At 28.1% G+C, this 19,006-nt stretch overlaps 1 protein-coding gene across 1 annotated transcript in view; it reads right to left on the bottom strand.

The window, feature by feature from the left end:
* LOC136090551 (uncharacterized) overlaps positions 1-8,753 on the bottom strand; it is an 11,735-nt gene extending 2,982 nt beyond the window's left edge. Inside the window, exons 1-2 of the mRNA XM_065817337.1 lie at positions 8,675-8,753; positions 466-543 (exon numbers count right to left, since the gene is read on the bottom strand). Of these exons, the coding sequence (XP_065673409.1) occupies positions 466-535 (70 nt within the window). The 5' untranslated portion in view covers positions 536-543; positions 8,675-8,753. The remainder of the gene's footprint in view (positions 1-465; positions 544-8,674) is intronic.
* Positions 8,754-19,006: the final 10,253 nt, after the last annotated feature.

The raw sequence follows: 19,006 nt of genomic DNA, 5'->3' as shown, positions 1-19,006 counted from the left end.
ACTAAAATCCATATTTACTAAATGATGTTTTAAATTAGCTTTGAATTGCGGAAGTGTTTGTTTTATTGTTATGAACAATCTGTTTAAAAACGAAGAAAAAGTTCCTACGGTAAAAATGTCGCAACAACAAAAAAAAGCATTTAAAAAAAAACAATAGAAACAAATTTAAAAAGAAACAAAAGTATGACTTTTTTAGAACATTTAAAAAATATCGTTTTCACAAAGCAGACTTTTGCTGACATGAAATAAATTTTTAAAAAATGCTTGGGAAATATATAGAGTATACACAGTGTATCACAGAACAGTTTATCCTTTGATGTAAAGCTATTTAAAATCTTTGGTTTAACTATTTAAAATCTTTACCTGTAACTATTAAGTTATTCGTAACTTTAAAGTTATTGTTACTGCTAAACAAATTTGCTGTAATTTAATTAAAGTTAAATTTTGGCGATGACCACACTTTACCTTTGTTTTGTCTAGTGAATTGTATTACTGTTGTAACCACCATTATGTTAAACATAACTTCTACATGCATTTCATATCCTATGAGTATTTGAAAACATAAGAATATATATATATATATATATATATATATATATATATATATATATATATATATATATATATATATATATATATATATATATATACAAACATACATACATACATCTATGTATGCATGCATGTATGTATGTATGTATATATGTATGTATGTATGTATGTATGTATGTATGTATGTATGTATGTATGTATGTATGTATGTATGTATGTATGTATGTATGTATGTATGTATGTATGTATGTATGTATGTATGTATGTATGTATGTATGTATGTATGTATGTATGTATGTATGTATGTATGTATGTATGTATGTATGTATGTATGTATTTATTTATGTATAAAACTTGTAATAAAACTTATTGCCGTTGACTTTAATTAAAAAATTTTTATTTAATAAATCTGAATAAGTCAGAACATACTCAAGAATTCAACCACTAACATCCGAATTTAACGTTCACAGTTTTCTACTAATTCAAAAATTAGTAGAAAATCTTATTATCACTGTTGTTAAAAAAGTAACACAGGTAGGAGGAACTATTAAAACACACTTTTTATAATGTATTAAAAGATTTTCTTTAAAAAAAGACTCATCTATATATTTATACTTTATAACAGTTAGCTACCAAAACATTAGGTCTACGCTTTTTAAATGGATATCCGAAACACGCAGTAAAACAGTACGACAACACCACTCATTTCATTATTATTACGTTAATGTCGTGGGTTGTTTCAAGTGTTTTGTAATTATCTCTTTGTACTGTTAATAGCTAACATGATAATAACACAATAAGAAATAAAAATAAGTTTTTTATCTGACGTCGTGTAAGAAAATTGGTGTGGATTTACAAAACAATAATGGTGTTTCAATTCTTTATTATAGAATCCAAAACAACTGCATCTTTTCAAACATTTTTGTTCAATGATTTCCATCATCCAAACTTTTTTTTTTAATAAACATTTTAATATAAAAAACAAAATATTTTGATATAAAAAAGTTGCAAAAGTAATAACGCCAACAACAGTCTTATGATAATATTCCAATGAGTTTACTAAGAGCACAAAGAAAAATCTAACTTCGGTCGGATTAAAAAGAATACATATTTAATGATAAAATTTAATTACGCTAATCGTCTATAAAAGAATTTTTTATAATTCAATCTGTAAAACTTAAAAAAAAAAAATAATAATAATATTTCTACTTAAAACAAAAAAGTTTATATTTTATATTAAACTATTTTACTATTAAACTATTATATAATTATTTTCTAAATGTATGTGTAGTAATTTTGTTTTTTTCATCAAAAACGAACTTTTTTATTTCACTAAAACAGATTAAAAATAATTTTTTTTACGACAGATAAAAAAATCTTTTTAGAAAATTCTATTTCTAAAAGATCACGAGTCATCTGCTAGCAGCCTTTTTTTACTGGAAATTTATTTTTTCAACATCAAGCCCCTCGTAGCAAGCTATTGATAAATTAACTGTTTACCATTATGTTATTGTGGCTGACGAACGCTCTATAGAACCTACCAACAACACCCTAGATTGACCATGTAATTACTTCTCAAAACCTGCTACAAAATATACCACACATGCCAGTATTATACAATGTTGTCTCGTCTGATCATACGAACATCTACGAACCTGCCTCACATTTTTTTATCCAGTATAACCAATAGACGTATTTAGTCATAACCAATAGTCCTATAATAAATAGAAGTGACACACTAGATGCATGAAGTGATTTTCCCAAATGCTCACAATCTGATGTCAAAAACTATTCGAGCTATATATATATAGCTCGAACAGTTGTTGACACCAGAAAATTACTTGCACCACATAGCGGAGGTAGTTGCACAGAATTCAAAAAATGGTTTGTATAAACCATTTTTTAAATTCCGTTCAACTACCTCCACTATGTGGTATAAGTAGTTGTTCCATAGCTGAGCACAAAAACGATATTAAAACTTTTTTTAGTTCGTGCATCCAATGTCTACTTTTATCCCGCAAAAGCAATTTGATATAAATGAAATACACATTATTATTGGATGATCTGACTAAGTTGCAGATAAACATGAAGCTACCCGACACAATTTTTGCTAATAGTTTATAAATGACAAGCCAAGAACCTTTATTTCACAATTATAAAGTTATGAAATGTAGACATGTCCAGTTTCAACTTGCATTGAAATCCTGCAAAAATAATAAAAAAATGTTCCGCAATGATGCATTAGCAAAATGCTTTTTGAATAAAAAAAAATATATAATTTCTTGAAAAATATAAAAAAGATGTCTAATGGTAAAATGACATGTAGTGCAACCTTAAGGGGTGTAACTGGTGATGAAACAGTTGTTAATATGCGGAGAGACTCTTTTAAGTAATCTTAATGCTTCAAAAGAGATATTTACTACAGAATGATCACTAACATTTGTAATTTTAAAACCTATGCAGTTTTGTTTACTATTGTCATTATTACTAGAATGAAAATATATGTCAATAAGGCTGCTGTTTGTTACCTCTGAACAGCCAAAATCTTCATCTGTAAATGCATTTCTTGAAAAAGGATAAATACCACATTTTTTAAACACTGCTGTAATATTATTTGGTGTAAAGGAGCTATTATATGCAGAAGTTACTACAGGGCCAACAACACGTGGGGCGGGGGCGGCAGGGGGCACGTGCCCTCCCACCACTTTTTTTCTAAAGGAACTTTTTTTTTTAAAGAAAATTCTAGATATAGAAGACTTTTTTTAAGAAATGACAATTGTGCACCCCCCCCCGCCCGCACTTCAAAGCCCGTGTCGTCGGCCCTGTACTATACTGGCTTAATCGTGAATGGTTATAGTTTTTTCCTGGGTGATTTAACATTACGTTAAATCAAACCAAACGACCCATTATCTAAAATATCATGAGGTTGAAGTCTATGCGTACATTGTGGTGGGAAAGTAAGTTAAACAATTCTATTTTCTCTGCAAAAATTGATTGGATTAATAGTACAATGACTTTTGTGGTAATCTAATAATAACAAAATCTTATTTTCTTTACTATATTTTGAATGTAATTTAAAATATTCGAGAACTCGTTTAAAAAGTAGTCCTGTCATCCTAAAACTCTTGCTTCATAATAAGTAAACCTATCGCAGATTCTAAATAAAGAATATAATACGCTGTGACAAATTATTTAATTATAAATAGATGACTTTAAAATGTTACCTCAGTATGATTACAATTTTAAAGCATCTTAAACATTTTAAAAAAGATGCACATTTTCATTATGCTATAAAAATATTTAGATTAAACATATGACATATAACACTATTAACAAATATTTAAAATATTCAAACTGAAGCCTAAATATGTTCTTCATTATTGGCAATATCCAGATGAAATCTCTTTTTCTAACTGCAACACAAACTTGTTAACAAGGGAACAGAAAATGAAAAAAAAAAGAATTTAAATTACTACTTGTGTCTGGTAGGTATAAGGTGATGGGTACTTGTGTCTGGTAGGTATAAGGTGATGGGTACTTGTGTCTGGTAGGTATAAGGTGATGGGTAGCACTTTAATTTACTACTTGTGTTTGGTAGGTATAAGGTGATGGGTAGCACTTTAAATTACTACTTGTGTCTGGTAGGTATAAGGTGATGGGTAGCACTAAAAATCTTAGGAGACTTACGAACTACATTGAGAAAAAACTTTATCAAATTTGAATAAGGCAACTGTGCAAATTTAGACAGGCATCTTGAAACAATCCAAGTATATAAAGATAGTCAACTGATTTTATTATTATAATGTGCTAAGTTGTATTAGTACTCAAAAATATAAAAAAGTACAAATTATTTAAAAAAAAAAATTACTTAATTTAATAATTAGTGGGCAGCTTTATTTTTGCGTTAATTTTTATTTGACATTTGTTACATGTTTATTTGTATACATATTATGGGTGAACATTTTTATATGTATTATTAAATGATTATTTTTTATTTAAAATCTGTTTAGTCGGTTCTCGATGACAAAGTCTTATGATCTCCTGCGAGTATCCGCATTCTTATTGTAAAGTTAACAAAATTTGTAATTATATGAATTTTATGTATTTTATTTATTGTAAACATTATTATGAATAAATATATATATAAAAAAAACAACAACAATAAAACAAAAAAACAAAAAAAAATTAATTAAAATGCCTCTCAATTTTCCTAAATATTTTTTATACACAGAAACTATTTTATTTATTTTATAAAACTTATTTATTTTATTGTAAATCTAGTCATAAGTAATAGTAAAAATAGGGGAAAAAAACAATTCCTTCACTTCACTTAAAGACTGAAAGCAGAAATATTATTAACTTATTTTATTAAGTGCAATGTTACAAGATTAAGTTGAACTTGAGATTTGGCATTTTTTTGTCAACATTATGTTTATTGCAACAGCCTCATTAATATATGCTACAATTATGTGGTGACACATTAATCATCTCAAACAAACTCTAAAAACAAAACATCAAGAGTATTAAATGTAATACTTAAAATTGAGTTAGGAATAAGCTACATACTAAAGCAAAAATCAGCTTAATTATAAAGAATTGCCAATAGCGTCATTACACAGTGGGCCAGCTATGGACAAAAGTCAAAACTTTGACATAATCCAATCTGTCTAAAATTCATATACAATGTTTTATATATATATATATATATCTATTTAAAGTTCCGGCGTTATTTTATTATATTTGTTGTTAAATAATTCTTAATCATCTATCCGGAATAGCTTTATAATAATTTGGTGAAAAGTTGATAATTTTTTTATAATTTTGTTTACCTTGTTACACAGTTTTATTTAATTATTTTTGCATAAAAACAGTATTGGTTGCTATTTTATTACAATTTAACATTTAAAAGGTGACTATTATGACTAATTATACTTTGCCACAGTTATGGATGCTAATGTCATTTTAAGGTGTAATAAATGAATATTAGAACAGGTATAACACAAAAGTTTAATTTTGTTACTTAAATGTGCCAAATTAAACGCATCTTTTTTGGGGCGGTTTAGGGCAGCAAATGAATGGTCATAAACTATTCTTTAGCATGTAAGGAAGCCAATACACTTGGTTTTATGGACGTAGACAGACGTATTCGAGCTACAAATTGAGTACAATTCGGTTGCTATGGCACCAAATTTTACATAGCAACAACTTATTTTCACATTAAGGGTATATTATCAGTTTTTTAATCGTGCTTTATACCTAATATTAAATACGTGTATTAAAATGAGATTCATACGGGAGTCATAATTTTAGTTGGTTCTTACGGGAGTCATAATTTTAGTTGGTTGCTATGGATACCTAATTTTTAAAATTATTTTTGCATAACAACAGTATTGATTGCTATTTCATTATATTTTAACATTTAAAAGGTAATACTTAGCCACAGTTATAGATGTTTATGTCATTTTAAGCTGTACTAAATTAATAATAGATTTACCATTGCATAAAAGTTTTATTTCATTATTTAAATGTGCCAAATTTAATGTATTGTCGCTGAAATTTTAAAGCTGGATGTACTACTGCTGAAAAAGTTGCATGTTATCTTTGCCACATTGTCATCAGCTCCGCCAATTAATACAAATGCATTTTTTAAAGTACTGCTTTGAGGTAAGTTTATATGTTAATATTATTTCTCTACTGAGCTGTGGTTAACTTAGCTTTTGTAATTACATAATTAATTGCCTCTTTTAGGTGGCTCTATTGTTTATACAGAGCTACCAATGGTATTACATGCCACAAAGTTTGCATAAGATATTATTACACGAACATGAGGTTGTGAGAAGAATGGTCTTGCCTTTTGACATTCCTATCTACTCTCTTAGTAGGCACAGGAAGCACGAAACAAAGATTTCAAATGTTTCTGTGAAAATTACGCACGCAAATGCAGTCGTTTGAAAACTAACTGTGATGTATAATGCCGACTTTTGTGCTTAAATTTTAAAAATTCAAAATCTCGACTCTCAGAAAGAGTTAGTGATTTGCTTTAGGCTCCGACTATTGACTTACCCAAAATATGATTTCTTATTTAATGCATGTATGTATGTTTCATAAATTGTTAATGTGTTTCGAACTGTTAATGTTTTATTGCAACATTTTTTGTTTTTATTATTAATGACCTAAATCTTTACTTAAATTATTAATCTAAATATTTAATATTTAGTAGTTATTTAAAATTTAGTTAAAAATCCGATTAAAATTAATTCAAAAATCTCATATTAGTACTCATGCCAAATTTAGTAAATTAGGACCTAATATTTAATTAGTTATTAATTTTGCCCATTAAAAGTGAATTCTGGCCCACTGTGCATTATTGGCAATTCTTTATAATTTTAAATGGAAACGTTTTAAAAATGAAACTATAGAGAAAAAACGACTTTAAAAGTTTGACATTAGGGCAAATCAAACACTTCTTTAAATATTTAGATAAAAGAAATATAACATTAATACTTATCATTATTTAGACATCACCTTAAATATTGAACCCCCATTAAGAAATTCTTATATACGGAACCATATCATTTTGATTGACCAACTCCAACATAGAACAATTCTTGTTTATAACTTAAAAGATTTATCATGTAAAAACTCACTGACAAACCTTTCTCACCACATTTTAAATTAGAAGATCAAGAGGTTATGCCCCAGTAAACATCGCACAGTTAGTAAGTAGTTGGCCCGATCCTAATAACCAACTATTAGCTACAGTTGGGCCAACAGTCGGCTATTAGTTGGTACCGTGAAAAAAACGTAACGCTTTTGCCAACATTTAGCCAACTGTTTTGTAAATTGTTGGTACCATTACCGACCCAAAAGTAATAAAACAGTTGGTACCATTACCGACCCAATTATGATTTATTTTGCGATTTTTAAAATTCGCTTTTGCACTTTAATGAAAGTGCAAGTGTTATAAATGTTTACAACTATCTTTACAACTTAACGTGATGGTGAAAAATGAGTTGCATATTTGAAATGAAAATGAGAAATGCTATACAAAAAACAAATTGTTCGCTCGGGACCAAAAAAAATTTTTTGTTGTTGACCTGTGTAATAATACAGTAATAATCATTGTAATAATAACAGTAGTAATAACAATAACAACTACAACTATAATAATAATAGTAGAAATTTACAACAGTAGCAATAATAAAAAAACTAGCAGTAAGCAACCCCTAATACGGGTTATGAGTAATTAAGTCATTAATAACAAAAACACATTAATAACTTGATATATTATCTAAGAAATTATATACAAATTTATCAATAAATATTTTAACTTTGACTCTCTATCAGCAATATCATTGCTTATAGTTAACGACATAAAGAACGCATTAACATCAGTTAAGTTTTTTTTTTAAATCTGTCAAAACACAGGTACCAGAAAAAGAAAGTCAAGTAAAGCCTGCAAATACCTATAATATGAAATGAAAAAAAAAAATTACAATTTTTATTTAAAAAAGTATTATTTGTATTTTATTGTTAGTAGAATTAGGATAATAATATTACAGAAAATATAAAGAATAAAAAAATAGCTATAACAGCCTAGGTCACATAACACAGTATCCATAGCGCATAGCATAAAATATTTGCAAGCACACATTACTGTCTCCAGAGTAATTAAAAAATAAAAGATTATAAAAAGGCTAGACAACACAACATAGTAACACCGGCATATAACACCACGACTTAATAAGATATTTTATCAAATAAAATACTTGGACTAAAAAGATTTTATTACAATATTTGAACAATTGAGGGACAATTACAGTTAAACAATTTGAACAATTATACCATAAAATAGCAAGCAACTTGTAAAATATTTCTTATAAATGGTCATTATCAATTGTGGTATTAAGAAATAAGTAAGAACTCAGTAATTACATAAGTTTTATTAATTCTCCTTCTTTTCTAAGAGAGAGAGAGAGTGAGTGAGAGAGAGAGAGAGAGAGAGAGAGAGCGAGAGAAAGAAAGTTTTTCCGAAGCAGCATGTTAAAAAAAGTAAAAAAAACATGCAATAAACAGTAGTAACTGGTTTTATTATGTTACCAGTAAACAAAATTATTTTTACCTTGATTTAATTTCCAGCATTTCTTAATTAAGCTCCAGCTTCTCTCTAACTGTTGACTAATGATTAATAGTGTAAATTTCACATCGTATTAAATTGACAAAATTAAAACCATGTTTCAACAGTAAGCAAACTAGTCAAGTGATGACAAAGGCAACTAAAAAAAAAAGAACATAATTATGTTTGAAAATAAAAAAAAATTTAAAATCATTAAATTTAAAACTGTTATTAATTGTTACTATAAATATTAAAATTCATACTTTGCTTTGTTCTAAATTGTCTAAAGTAAAATCAAATTAACAGACATTAACACTGCTTGACACAGAATTCTGGCAAGTAAGTTTTCTGCTCAAAAAGCAGAAAACTTAGTTGCCAGAATTCTTGAGCAACATTTCTTAGATTTCAACAACGATTAATTTCATCTTGCCTAGATCTATCTCTTTTACTTGACAACAGCTATTTTCAAGTTGCCTATTAGCATTTACATTAATAACTTCTTTGAGCCTGATATTATCCATTTCAATTTCACTATTATCATTAAACATATTAACAGTAATATTAATACTGTTACAACTGAATAACAAAAAAATGTAAAAGAATCTTACAAATTGTGATCTTTTCTAATCAAAGACTATATTTAAACTTAAGATTTATTGAAATCCATATCTTTTTATGTTTATATACATAAGCAGTTTATCAAAAATATTAAACATTATTTATTTAAATCAAATACTTTTAATTTAACTAAAAATCTAGACAACAATGCACAAAATTATTTAAGTGATCAACAAATTACTAACTATAATTTGTTGATCACTTTCGTGTCAACAAATTACAGACAGTTTTCTTTGTTAAATACATAAAATATATATCTAATAAAATATATATCTAATATAAAATAAATCCAATACAAAATAAAAAAATTCAAATCAGTACCAGTAATACAGTGTGAAGTGACTAAAAAACACTTCTGTTCTTTCCAATTGCACTTTAATGTAGCTTCCAGCTCTTTCCAATTGCACTAAAAAATAAAACAAAACTTGCTTAGCTTAGTAGTCTAGTTCTTAAGAATCTGTAAACAAATAAGTAAAAAACCAAGAACAAACAAACATTTATTTACTAAAACTACTATATTTAAACAAATTAAATTAAACAAAGAACAACATCAATTCTCCTTAAAGGTTAAGAAAAATGTTTCAGCTCAAATTTGCTTGCAGACCTTGCTTGTAAAACCATCTGAATAAGAAACACATTTAGAAAAGCCTAGAAACTACTTAAAAATGACATATGCAACAATGAATTTTAGATGTTGACTGGACTAATTATTAGTAAATGCTTTTAAAAAATTCATACGAATTTACAATACTTCGTTCTTCTATATAGCATAAATCCATCATATGATTAATCTGAAATGAAAAATTGTAACGAAGTAAATACAAAGAAAAAAATTATATATGAATCGAAAATCAGTGTATCGATAGATTATTGTCAATAACAAAAAGGGCATAGAAGTAGTAGTTTAGGAAAGTGCTAAAAATAATACCATATAAGCTATAACTACATTTATAGATTCAGTCACTCTCAAACACAAAATACATACATATAAATTATTATATTATAAAATATATATATATATATATATATATATATATATATATATATATATATATATATATATATATATAAAGTACAGCTAAAATGTATATGTGCGCATATAGTAGTATGTTTATGTGTGTATTTCTGTATGTATATGTATATATATTTTAACTCTTATTAATAGTTAAAATAGAGCTAAAATATCTAATACAAATACAATAATGGTGTCATCAATTAAATTAAATTAAAAACTCTAACAAATTTCAAAATTTACATCTGAATGTGTAACTAATGGATGAAAGTAAAATATTTGTACTTACCAGCGTAACGGTTATATTAAAAGGTGAAGGAGAGTTTGAGTTTAAGAGTTTAATTAAAAGGTAAAAAAGTATTTGGAAGAAAAAAAATGATAAATTGCTTCAAATTAAACTCTTTTCACTTAGACCACACGACTAAAAGTTTACATAAAATATAATACATTTATAAAACTTACGGAAACTTTTACGATTCAAAAACACGCAGCATACGTTCGGTTAATGGTTGGCATGGAATGCCAACAGTTAGCTAACTATAGCCAATACTGGCCCATCAGTTAGACCAACTAAAGCGTGTTTACTGGGGCAATACAACTATACAGATTTATGACTTGGATATAACAAATTGGTATAATGCTCCATTATTTAAAGAAAATTCAATTACAAAAAGCAACAAATAATATATAAACAATCCAAAAAATGGTCAACCTAGTACCTTTTCCTATCTCGTGCCTCATATGTTAATAATTCTCAGGTATCCATTTCTTGAATTTAACAACTTTGCATAGCACAATAACAAAGTTATACTATATTTATAAAGAAGATGTTATCTTTATATTATTCCTATTAAACTATTAGAATATAAAGATAAATGTGTTAAAAACACTTAAAAAAAAGTTATGATTATGACAACAAAAAGATAATAAAATAAGTCAAAATTGTTTAAATTATATGCACAATAATATACATATATTTTATATATAAATATACAATAAGGTACATTAGGGTGTTTCTTTTTTTTGAAGATTCGATTTTTGCAAAGGCCACCCTGCCATTTGGTTCATTATCATAAAAAAAGTAATACTTTTTTTTTTTTGAGAATGATTTTTAGGGGTCGTTACCGACCCTACAGTATTGCACAAATGTACCCTAAAAATGCTTATGTTGCGTATGATGTTATGCAACAAAAGTGGTTAGTGCTTAGCATACAAACATCTTATAACTAGTAATTTTTTTACTTTTAGTGTGCAGAATTGTGTCTATAATGCTAAACTGTTCCTTATGCAGGTTAAACTAGTGTAACTACTGTACAATGATGGCTTCATCAACCAGATTAGTTACCAGAAAGAAAACGGAGATATGGCTTATTGGACAGATGTCCTCTTCTTTAGATAGTGTTATGCTTCCATCAAAAAGGGAAGTGTTGGCCCTTTTCTTCCATACAAGCGGACGCCAAGCAAAGTATTAGGGAAGCATTACATTCCACAGCAAATGATGTTTTTAAAGTTTGGTCAAAGGCCCAAATACCAGTGCAATTAAAGAAGCACGTTGTCCCTAAAATTGAAAACATTTACAAGGAATGGGAAAAGTTGAAGAAAAATAAAGAGAATAAAGCTAAGGGTTCAGATTATTTGAAACAAAAGGAAGACCAATGGAATGTAGGGTTAGAAGAACTATTCAATATTGCCCATGTCAACGCATTGGAAATGATTACTATTCAGAAGGATAAAGACTTCCTATTATGCCAAAGAGAGAAAATTCGGAGAGTCAAAATGGGTCCAGTCGATAAGAAATTGGCAAAGCAAGAAGAAGTATCAAGAAAAAGACAAAAAGAAATGAACCAAAAAAGGGACCGAGAGGAGATGGCAAGAAAATATCCAGAAAAAACAGTTGTTCTTTCATCATCATCTAAAGGTGAAGATAACCCTAAATAAGATTGCACAACTCAAGAAGATGCCTTGCCTGGTAACCAAGATGACTCTGAGCCATCAACTTCAGGTACACTGGCTCCAAAGCGTCCTAGACGTGGCAGAAAAAATATAATGAAGGAGAAGTTAGCGGATAATTTAGATGCGGCTAAATTGATTGATTGTGGGGCGGCACTTGTGTTAACACTGGCATCACAACTTCTCGATCATGATCCAACAGAATACAACGTTAATCCAGCTTCCAATCGAAGAGAACGAAAAAAACACCGCAAGAAGATAGCAGAAAGTTTAAAGAAGGAATTCAAACCAGAAGTTCCTTTATGTATTCATTGGGATGGAAAATTACTTGTTGACATCACAAGTAAAGAAACTGTCGACCGACTTCCAATTCTAGTATCTGGAGTAGGAGTGCAGCAGCTTCTTAGTGTTCCAAAACTACCATCAGGAACAGGTGAAAATGCGGCATCTGCAGTGCATGACGTGTCAGTGGCATGGGGAATTAACGATCAAGTAAAGTGCAGTCTATTATTTTTTTGGGAGGAGTACCTTTGAGGGACATTTCATTTAGAGCTCCTGCCAGTCTACACCGTGCTTGCTGGATGGCGAAAGCTATTTATGTGTTGAAGATTTGGATGTTTAGAGACCAATTCAGGTTGACAAAAAGAGAGGAGAAAGGAATAAGGGATATTTGCCTTTTCACAGTTCGACTGCACATTACAGCCTGGTACAGATCTCCTGAAGCAACCTCAGCTCCTAGACTTGATCTGCAGCTCTTGAAAGACTTGGATGCCTACAAGACCCAACATCCTGAGATCTCAAAAATTGCTGTGAAGAAGTTACAAGGGCATCTCTGGTACCTATCAGAGGAACTTGTTGCTTTAGCTTCTTTTGATGATGAGGTTCGTCCTGAGATGAAGGTCAAGATGGTCCAAGCATTGAACAATGTTTTGGATCAGATACCTATGAAACAGGCTACTGTGGACTGCTCATTTATCCAAGAAAAGAAACTGGAGGACTTTGTCACATTAAATACACAAAGATTTTTCAGCCTCACAGGACTTCCATCACACTTTCTTCAAAACAGTGTGAGCGAATGGGAACATGATGATGAGTTCAAGACTGTCAAGTCCACTGTTCGAAGCATGAGGGTTGTCAACATCATTGCAGAACGAGGCGTAGCACTAATGGACGAATATAATAGACTACATACAATTAACAAAGAGCAAAAGCAGTTCCTGTTGTTGGTAGTTTAAAAATATAGACAGAAATATCCTGACAGAAAAAAGACAACTTTTACGAGCGATTAATCTTATTACAGTAACTATTGTCTTAAATAAAACTACAATCAAAATAAAAAAGCATGTTTATTGCTGTCTTATAATAAATAAGTAGAAATGCAATGACAGAAAATGGATGTTTTTAATGCATGAAATAAGTAAATAAGTGTGTACCAAGTAAATGAGTCATTATCACCAGTCTCAATCAGTTTTATGATTTTTTCCTATGTTAATGACTAAGAGCGCATATATATATATATATATATATATGTATATATATGTATGTATGTGTCTTGTATGTGTATGTATATATGTGTATGTATGTGTGTGCATGTGTATATATATATATATACATATATATATATATATATATATATATATATATATATATATATATATATATATATATACATATATATATATATATATATATATATATATATATATATATATATATATATATATATATATATATATATATATATATATATATATATATATATATATATATATATATATAATGTATGTGTGTGTCTTAAATAAATGTAGGTATAGCTTATATGATATTATTTATAGCACTTCCCCAAATGACCACTTCTATGCACATATTGTTATTGTTAAGTATTATTATCTCTATAATTGACATTATTATTTTTATTATTGCTACTGTTGCAAATTACTAATGTTATTATTATAATTATTATTGTTATTACTACTGTTATTATTACAACTATTATTACTGTATTATCATTATTAATTTTATTATTATTATTAATTTACTATTAAGTTTATATACTTTTACAAATTTACGGTTAATATTTGTAGGTCGTCACGTTTTTGTCAGTTACATAACTGTTTGTGACTGATCTTAGCTTTGTATTAATATTATTTTATAAAGTGAAATAAATGATTGATTGATTGATGGATTGCAGGTGCATAGATAAATGAAAAAATTAAAAATAAGCATAGTATAGAAAAAAAGAAGAGCATAACTTCACCATTAATTTCATGTCCAAAGTACAACAAAGTTTTAGACATCAAAAAACTTAATAATAAAGCCATCTAATAAAATAATAAATCTAACAGTAATAAAGTTTCACTATTCTAGTTTTTTAAAAATAATCTATGTTAATATCAAATTCTAAAAAGTTTTCCAACTAATCACGTCTTCGCTATGGTAACTAAAAAAAAGATTTCCACGAACCTTTTTCGAAAACGCGGATTTCCACGAACCTATTTAATGATTGTTTGATGTAAATTATTACGCTTGAGATAAATATTAATAACATGATCATTATGTAATTTGTATTCTAAAAACACATTATGTACACAAAATAGAATATAAAAAATCAGAGTAGATTCTCAGCTGAAAGTATTTTTTTAATCAATAAAGTTCTTAGATATATTTGTAAAGATGGAAAAAATCTGCGCATTTGCGTTTACGGCTCTAGTTTATATCAACATTAACTTGATTTTACCACTAATGGGCCCAATGTGTGTTGCTCTGTTTCTGCAAATCTTTGTTGGACCGTTGATGGTTTTTATTGCAACTACCCAGCTCAGGCAATTTTATAAAGGCCCTGTTACGACTTCCCAGAACTGGAAATCTCAAAACGAAACTTTATCGGTCCTTTAATGAATTCGCTGGCATAAGCTAGCCACTATAGGACCAGTATATCCTTGCTGTCTGTATATACAATATATATATATATATATATATATATATATATATATATATATATATATATATATATATATATATATATATATATATATATATATATATATATATATATATATATATATATATATATATACAATAGCGTATTTATATAAGCATTTGATCACTTCTTTTGCTTTAGTCCTGAAAATAAACGAAGAAAAATGAATGAAAAGATTGCTTTCCTATGCCAAACCTTCAGTCTATATAGCAGTACTCCGCTGCAAGTCAGGCTATTTGTCAGTTGGTTTATGTACTGAATACCCAGCCAGCCGGCTATTTCAGTATGACGTCAGACTGCTCACCTAAATCAGGAGTATAAGATTTAACTGAAACTCTGATGGCGTTTGTTCTAATTTCAATTTACAAGGTTTTAATTTGATACCTTTAGCGCTGAAAACTAATACACCTGGAGGAGGATTGCTAATTTATATTTTAAAAAATGTAATTTTTTATAAGGTATGGCATGAGTATTTCAGAGAAGTTTTAAAAATTGAAACTGCTATTTCCCACTTTCTTATATAATCTTTTTCGTCAATATAAAATAATTTTTTTTACAAAACTGTTAACTTAACAAATTGACTGGAGCAAGCAGAAGACGATGGTCTTATCATCTTGCCCCGTTAACTTCAATTATGTTTCACAATCAATATCAATTAAATATAAGATAAACACAAATTATAAGGTATTTAAATATATATAAATATAAGAACTCGTATAAGTAAAATAGCCAAGTAAATGTATCTTCATAAATATAAATACAATTAAATGCATTTTTATAAATATAACCATAATCATTTCCAGCTATTGTGTAAATGGAAAGAAAAAAATAAAAAAAAATTTTAAGACGTGTGAAAGTTTTTTTTTAAAATAAGAGATTGTTTCAGTAATGTTGAGGTCAAGTAACTGTTGTTTAACAACGCATTTAAAATGATGAAAAGAGTTTATCGTTTTAATCTTATTTGTGAGAAATGAGTTCCACAATTGTGGTCCTCTTCTAGATATTGAGAATTGGGATTGACTCAAAGACATTTTTGGAATATAGTAGTTCTGCTTAGAATGTTTTGTTTCGTATTTATAATCAATAAGTTGGAAGTAATTATGGAATATTTTTGGGACCAAATTTTTTTTTACTTTGAACATAAACTAAAGGATGCTATAGATGTTTTGTTCATAAATATTAAGAACTCTCAGTTCTTTCATTATTTGTTTAGCACTAACATATCCATTTGTGAATATGCGGCATGCTTGCTTTTGTTTTTTATAGACTAAGGCTAGTTTTGATTGGTAAGTACTTGCCCAGGCAACATTGCAGTAGCTAATGTAGCTATGAACAAATGCAAAGTATAAACTTTTAAGACATACTTTATTTAAAAAATACTTAGTTTTATGCATAATCCCAATGCTTTTAGATATTTTATTTTCTAACAACTTGATATTCTCTTTCCAGCTAATATGTTCATCTAGAATGACTCCTAGAAACTTCACAAAAAATGCTCTTTTAAATATTGTTTTGTCAACTAAAATATCCGGAAGTTTTAATGGCAATGTGTCTGACTTTGATGGTTTTGTGAAAAGAATGTTTTTGCTTTTTTCAATGTTCAAAGAAAGTTTGTTAGCTTTCAACCAATGCTTAGCCCTTTAAGCTCCTGATTTACTATGTTAAAAATAGTTTTAATATTTGAGTGGGTGTAGAAAGCTTGGGTGTCATCTGCAAAAAGAATAAAATTCAGTATACGAGAAGACAAAAATATGTCGTTAATATAGACAAGAAAAAGCAAAGGACCTAGAATAGATCCCTGGGGAACGCCACAAGTAATGGTTTGAAGGGAAGTGTAAGTTTTTTTGTAATATAAAGCTTGTTTACGATTGTTTAGATAGCATCTAAACCATTTTAGATTTTTATACCATAATTACTAAGTTTGTATAGAAGGATCTTGTGATCCACTGTATCGAACGCCTTTGACAGATCGATAAATACTCCATGTGTATATTGATTTTTGTCAAACCCATTTGAAATTTCGTTGACTAACTTTATTACTGCATGTTCAGTTGAATGGTCTTTTTTAAATCCGTATTGGTTATTAAAAAGGATATTGTGATTTTGGAGGTATGAAAAAAGTCTGTTGTACATAATGCGTTCTAGTACTTTCGAAAAGCATGAAAGTATGGAGATAGGCCTATAGTTTGATAAAGTAGATTTATCTCCGCTTTTATATATCGGAACTACGCGTGCTAATTTCAAGTGTTCAGGAAAAACTCAACTTTTTAATGAGAGATTAAAGATATACAATAGGGGATATTCAATAACATCATAAACTTCTTTAACCACATGAGAGCTGATATCATCAAGGCCCGGACTCTTTTTTGATTGTATTGTTTTAAATGCGTTTCGTTTTCGCTCATCAGAAGATAAGTCAAACTCATCCATTACAAAGTCTACTTCTTTTAAATACAATTTAAATATTTTTTTACTTTGAGTTATTTTATTAGCTAGTGTGTTTCCGATGTTTGTAAAATAATTGTTAAAACTTTCAGCAATCTTTTTTTGAACATTAATAACAATGTTTTTGTTATCGATATTTAAATGGTTTGGCAGGATATTACCTGGATCAATCTTTTCCTTTCCTATTACTTCTTTTATAACATCCCATGTTTTTTTATTATTACCAATATTATTTTGTAAAAGACTTGAATAATAATTTTTTTAGCTTGTTTCTTATGTTTTTCAAAAAGGCTTTTATAAGTTTTATATATCTTATCATTTTTGTAGGTTGTTTTTTTTTAATATTTTTCGTAGAGTTTTTGTTTTTTTTCGGAAGATTTGATGAAGCCTTGTGAAATCCATGGACTTTACAAATTTTTGAGCCTGACTCTTTTTACTTGTTTTGGAAATGCTTTTTCATAAGCATTACTGAACTCACAGATAAAATGTTCATAAGCTTTATTTGCGTCTTTGTAGTTAATAAGTTGTTGCCAATTTATTAGCGATAAGTGACCGCGAAAAATTTTATACTATTTTTATTTATTTCCCTTTTTTTTATATATACTATTTTGTTTGGTATCCTATCAGATTTTTCTTTGTATATTGAATTAGAAGTAAAAAAGATTGGAAAATGATCACTTACATCGGTTTTTATGATCCACCTTTGAATGTTATATTTTGAAAAATTATTAGTAAAGATATTGTCTGTGAGTGTTTTAGTTTGATGAGTAACACGAGTTGGCTTGTTAAATAATAATAATATACCATGTTGATTAAGAATATTTATAAAGCGTTTAACTTTATTATCAGTTTTTATGTCTAAAAGGTTTATATTGAAGTCCCCCATTACGTATAGTTGTTTATTTCTTACCGTTTCTAAATACTGTTCTAAATATTTTTCAAACAGACCACTAGGTGGTCTATACATTGCAGTTAAAAAAACTTTTTGCACTTTTTTCTTATTATTAATCAGTTCTAAGGTTAATGACTCACATTCTTCACTACAATGGCTAAGATTTTCTGTTTTTTTTTTAAATTGCAGTGTATTGTGGACAAAAAAACATATACCGCCACCCAGGCATAATTAAAAACAACATCTCTGATCATTTTTCAATATTCTTTTCCATTATTATTAACATAAAAACATTACTAAATTCAAATCAAGTCTTTTACAAACGTATTTTTAATGAAGCAAATTTAACATCGTTTAAGAAGCAATTATCGCTTCCTTATTGGAGTCATATTGATACTTGGAACAATGTAAATTTAGTTTACAACACTCTTTTTAAAACCT

Source organism: Hydra vulgaris, chromosome 14, assembly GCF_038396675.1.
Source record: "Hydra vulgaris chromosome 14, alternate assembly HydraT2T_AEP".
Lineage (NCBI taxonomy): Eukaryota > Metazoa > Cnidaria > Hydrozoa > Anthoathecata > Hydridae > Hydra > Hydra vulgaris.
This window is presented reverse-complemented; position numbering and strand designations above follow the sequence as displayed.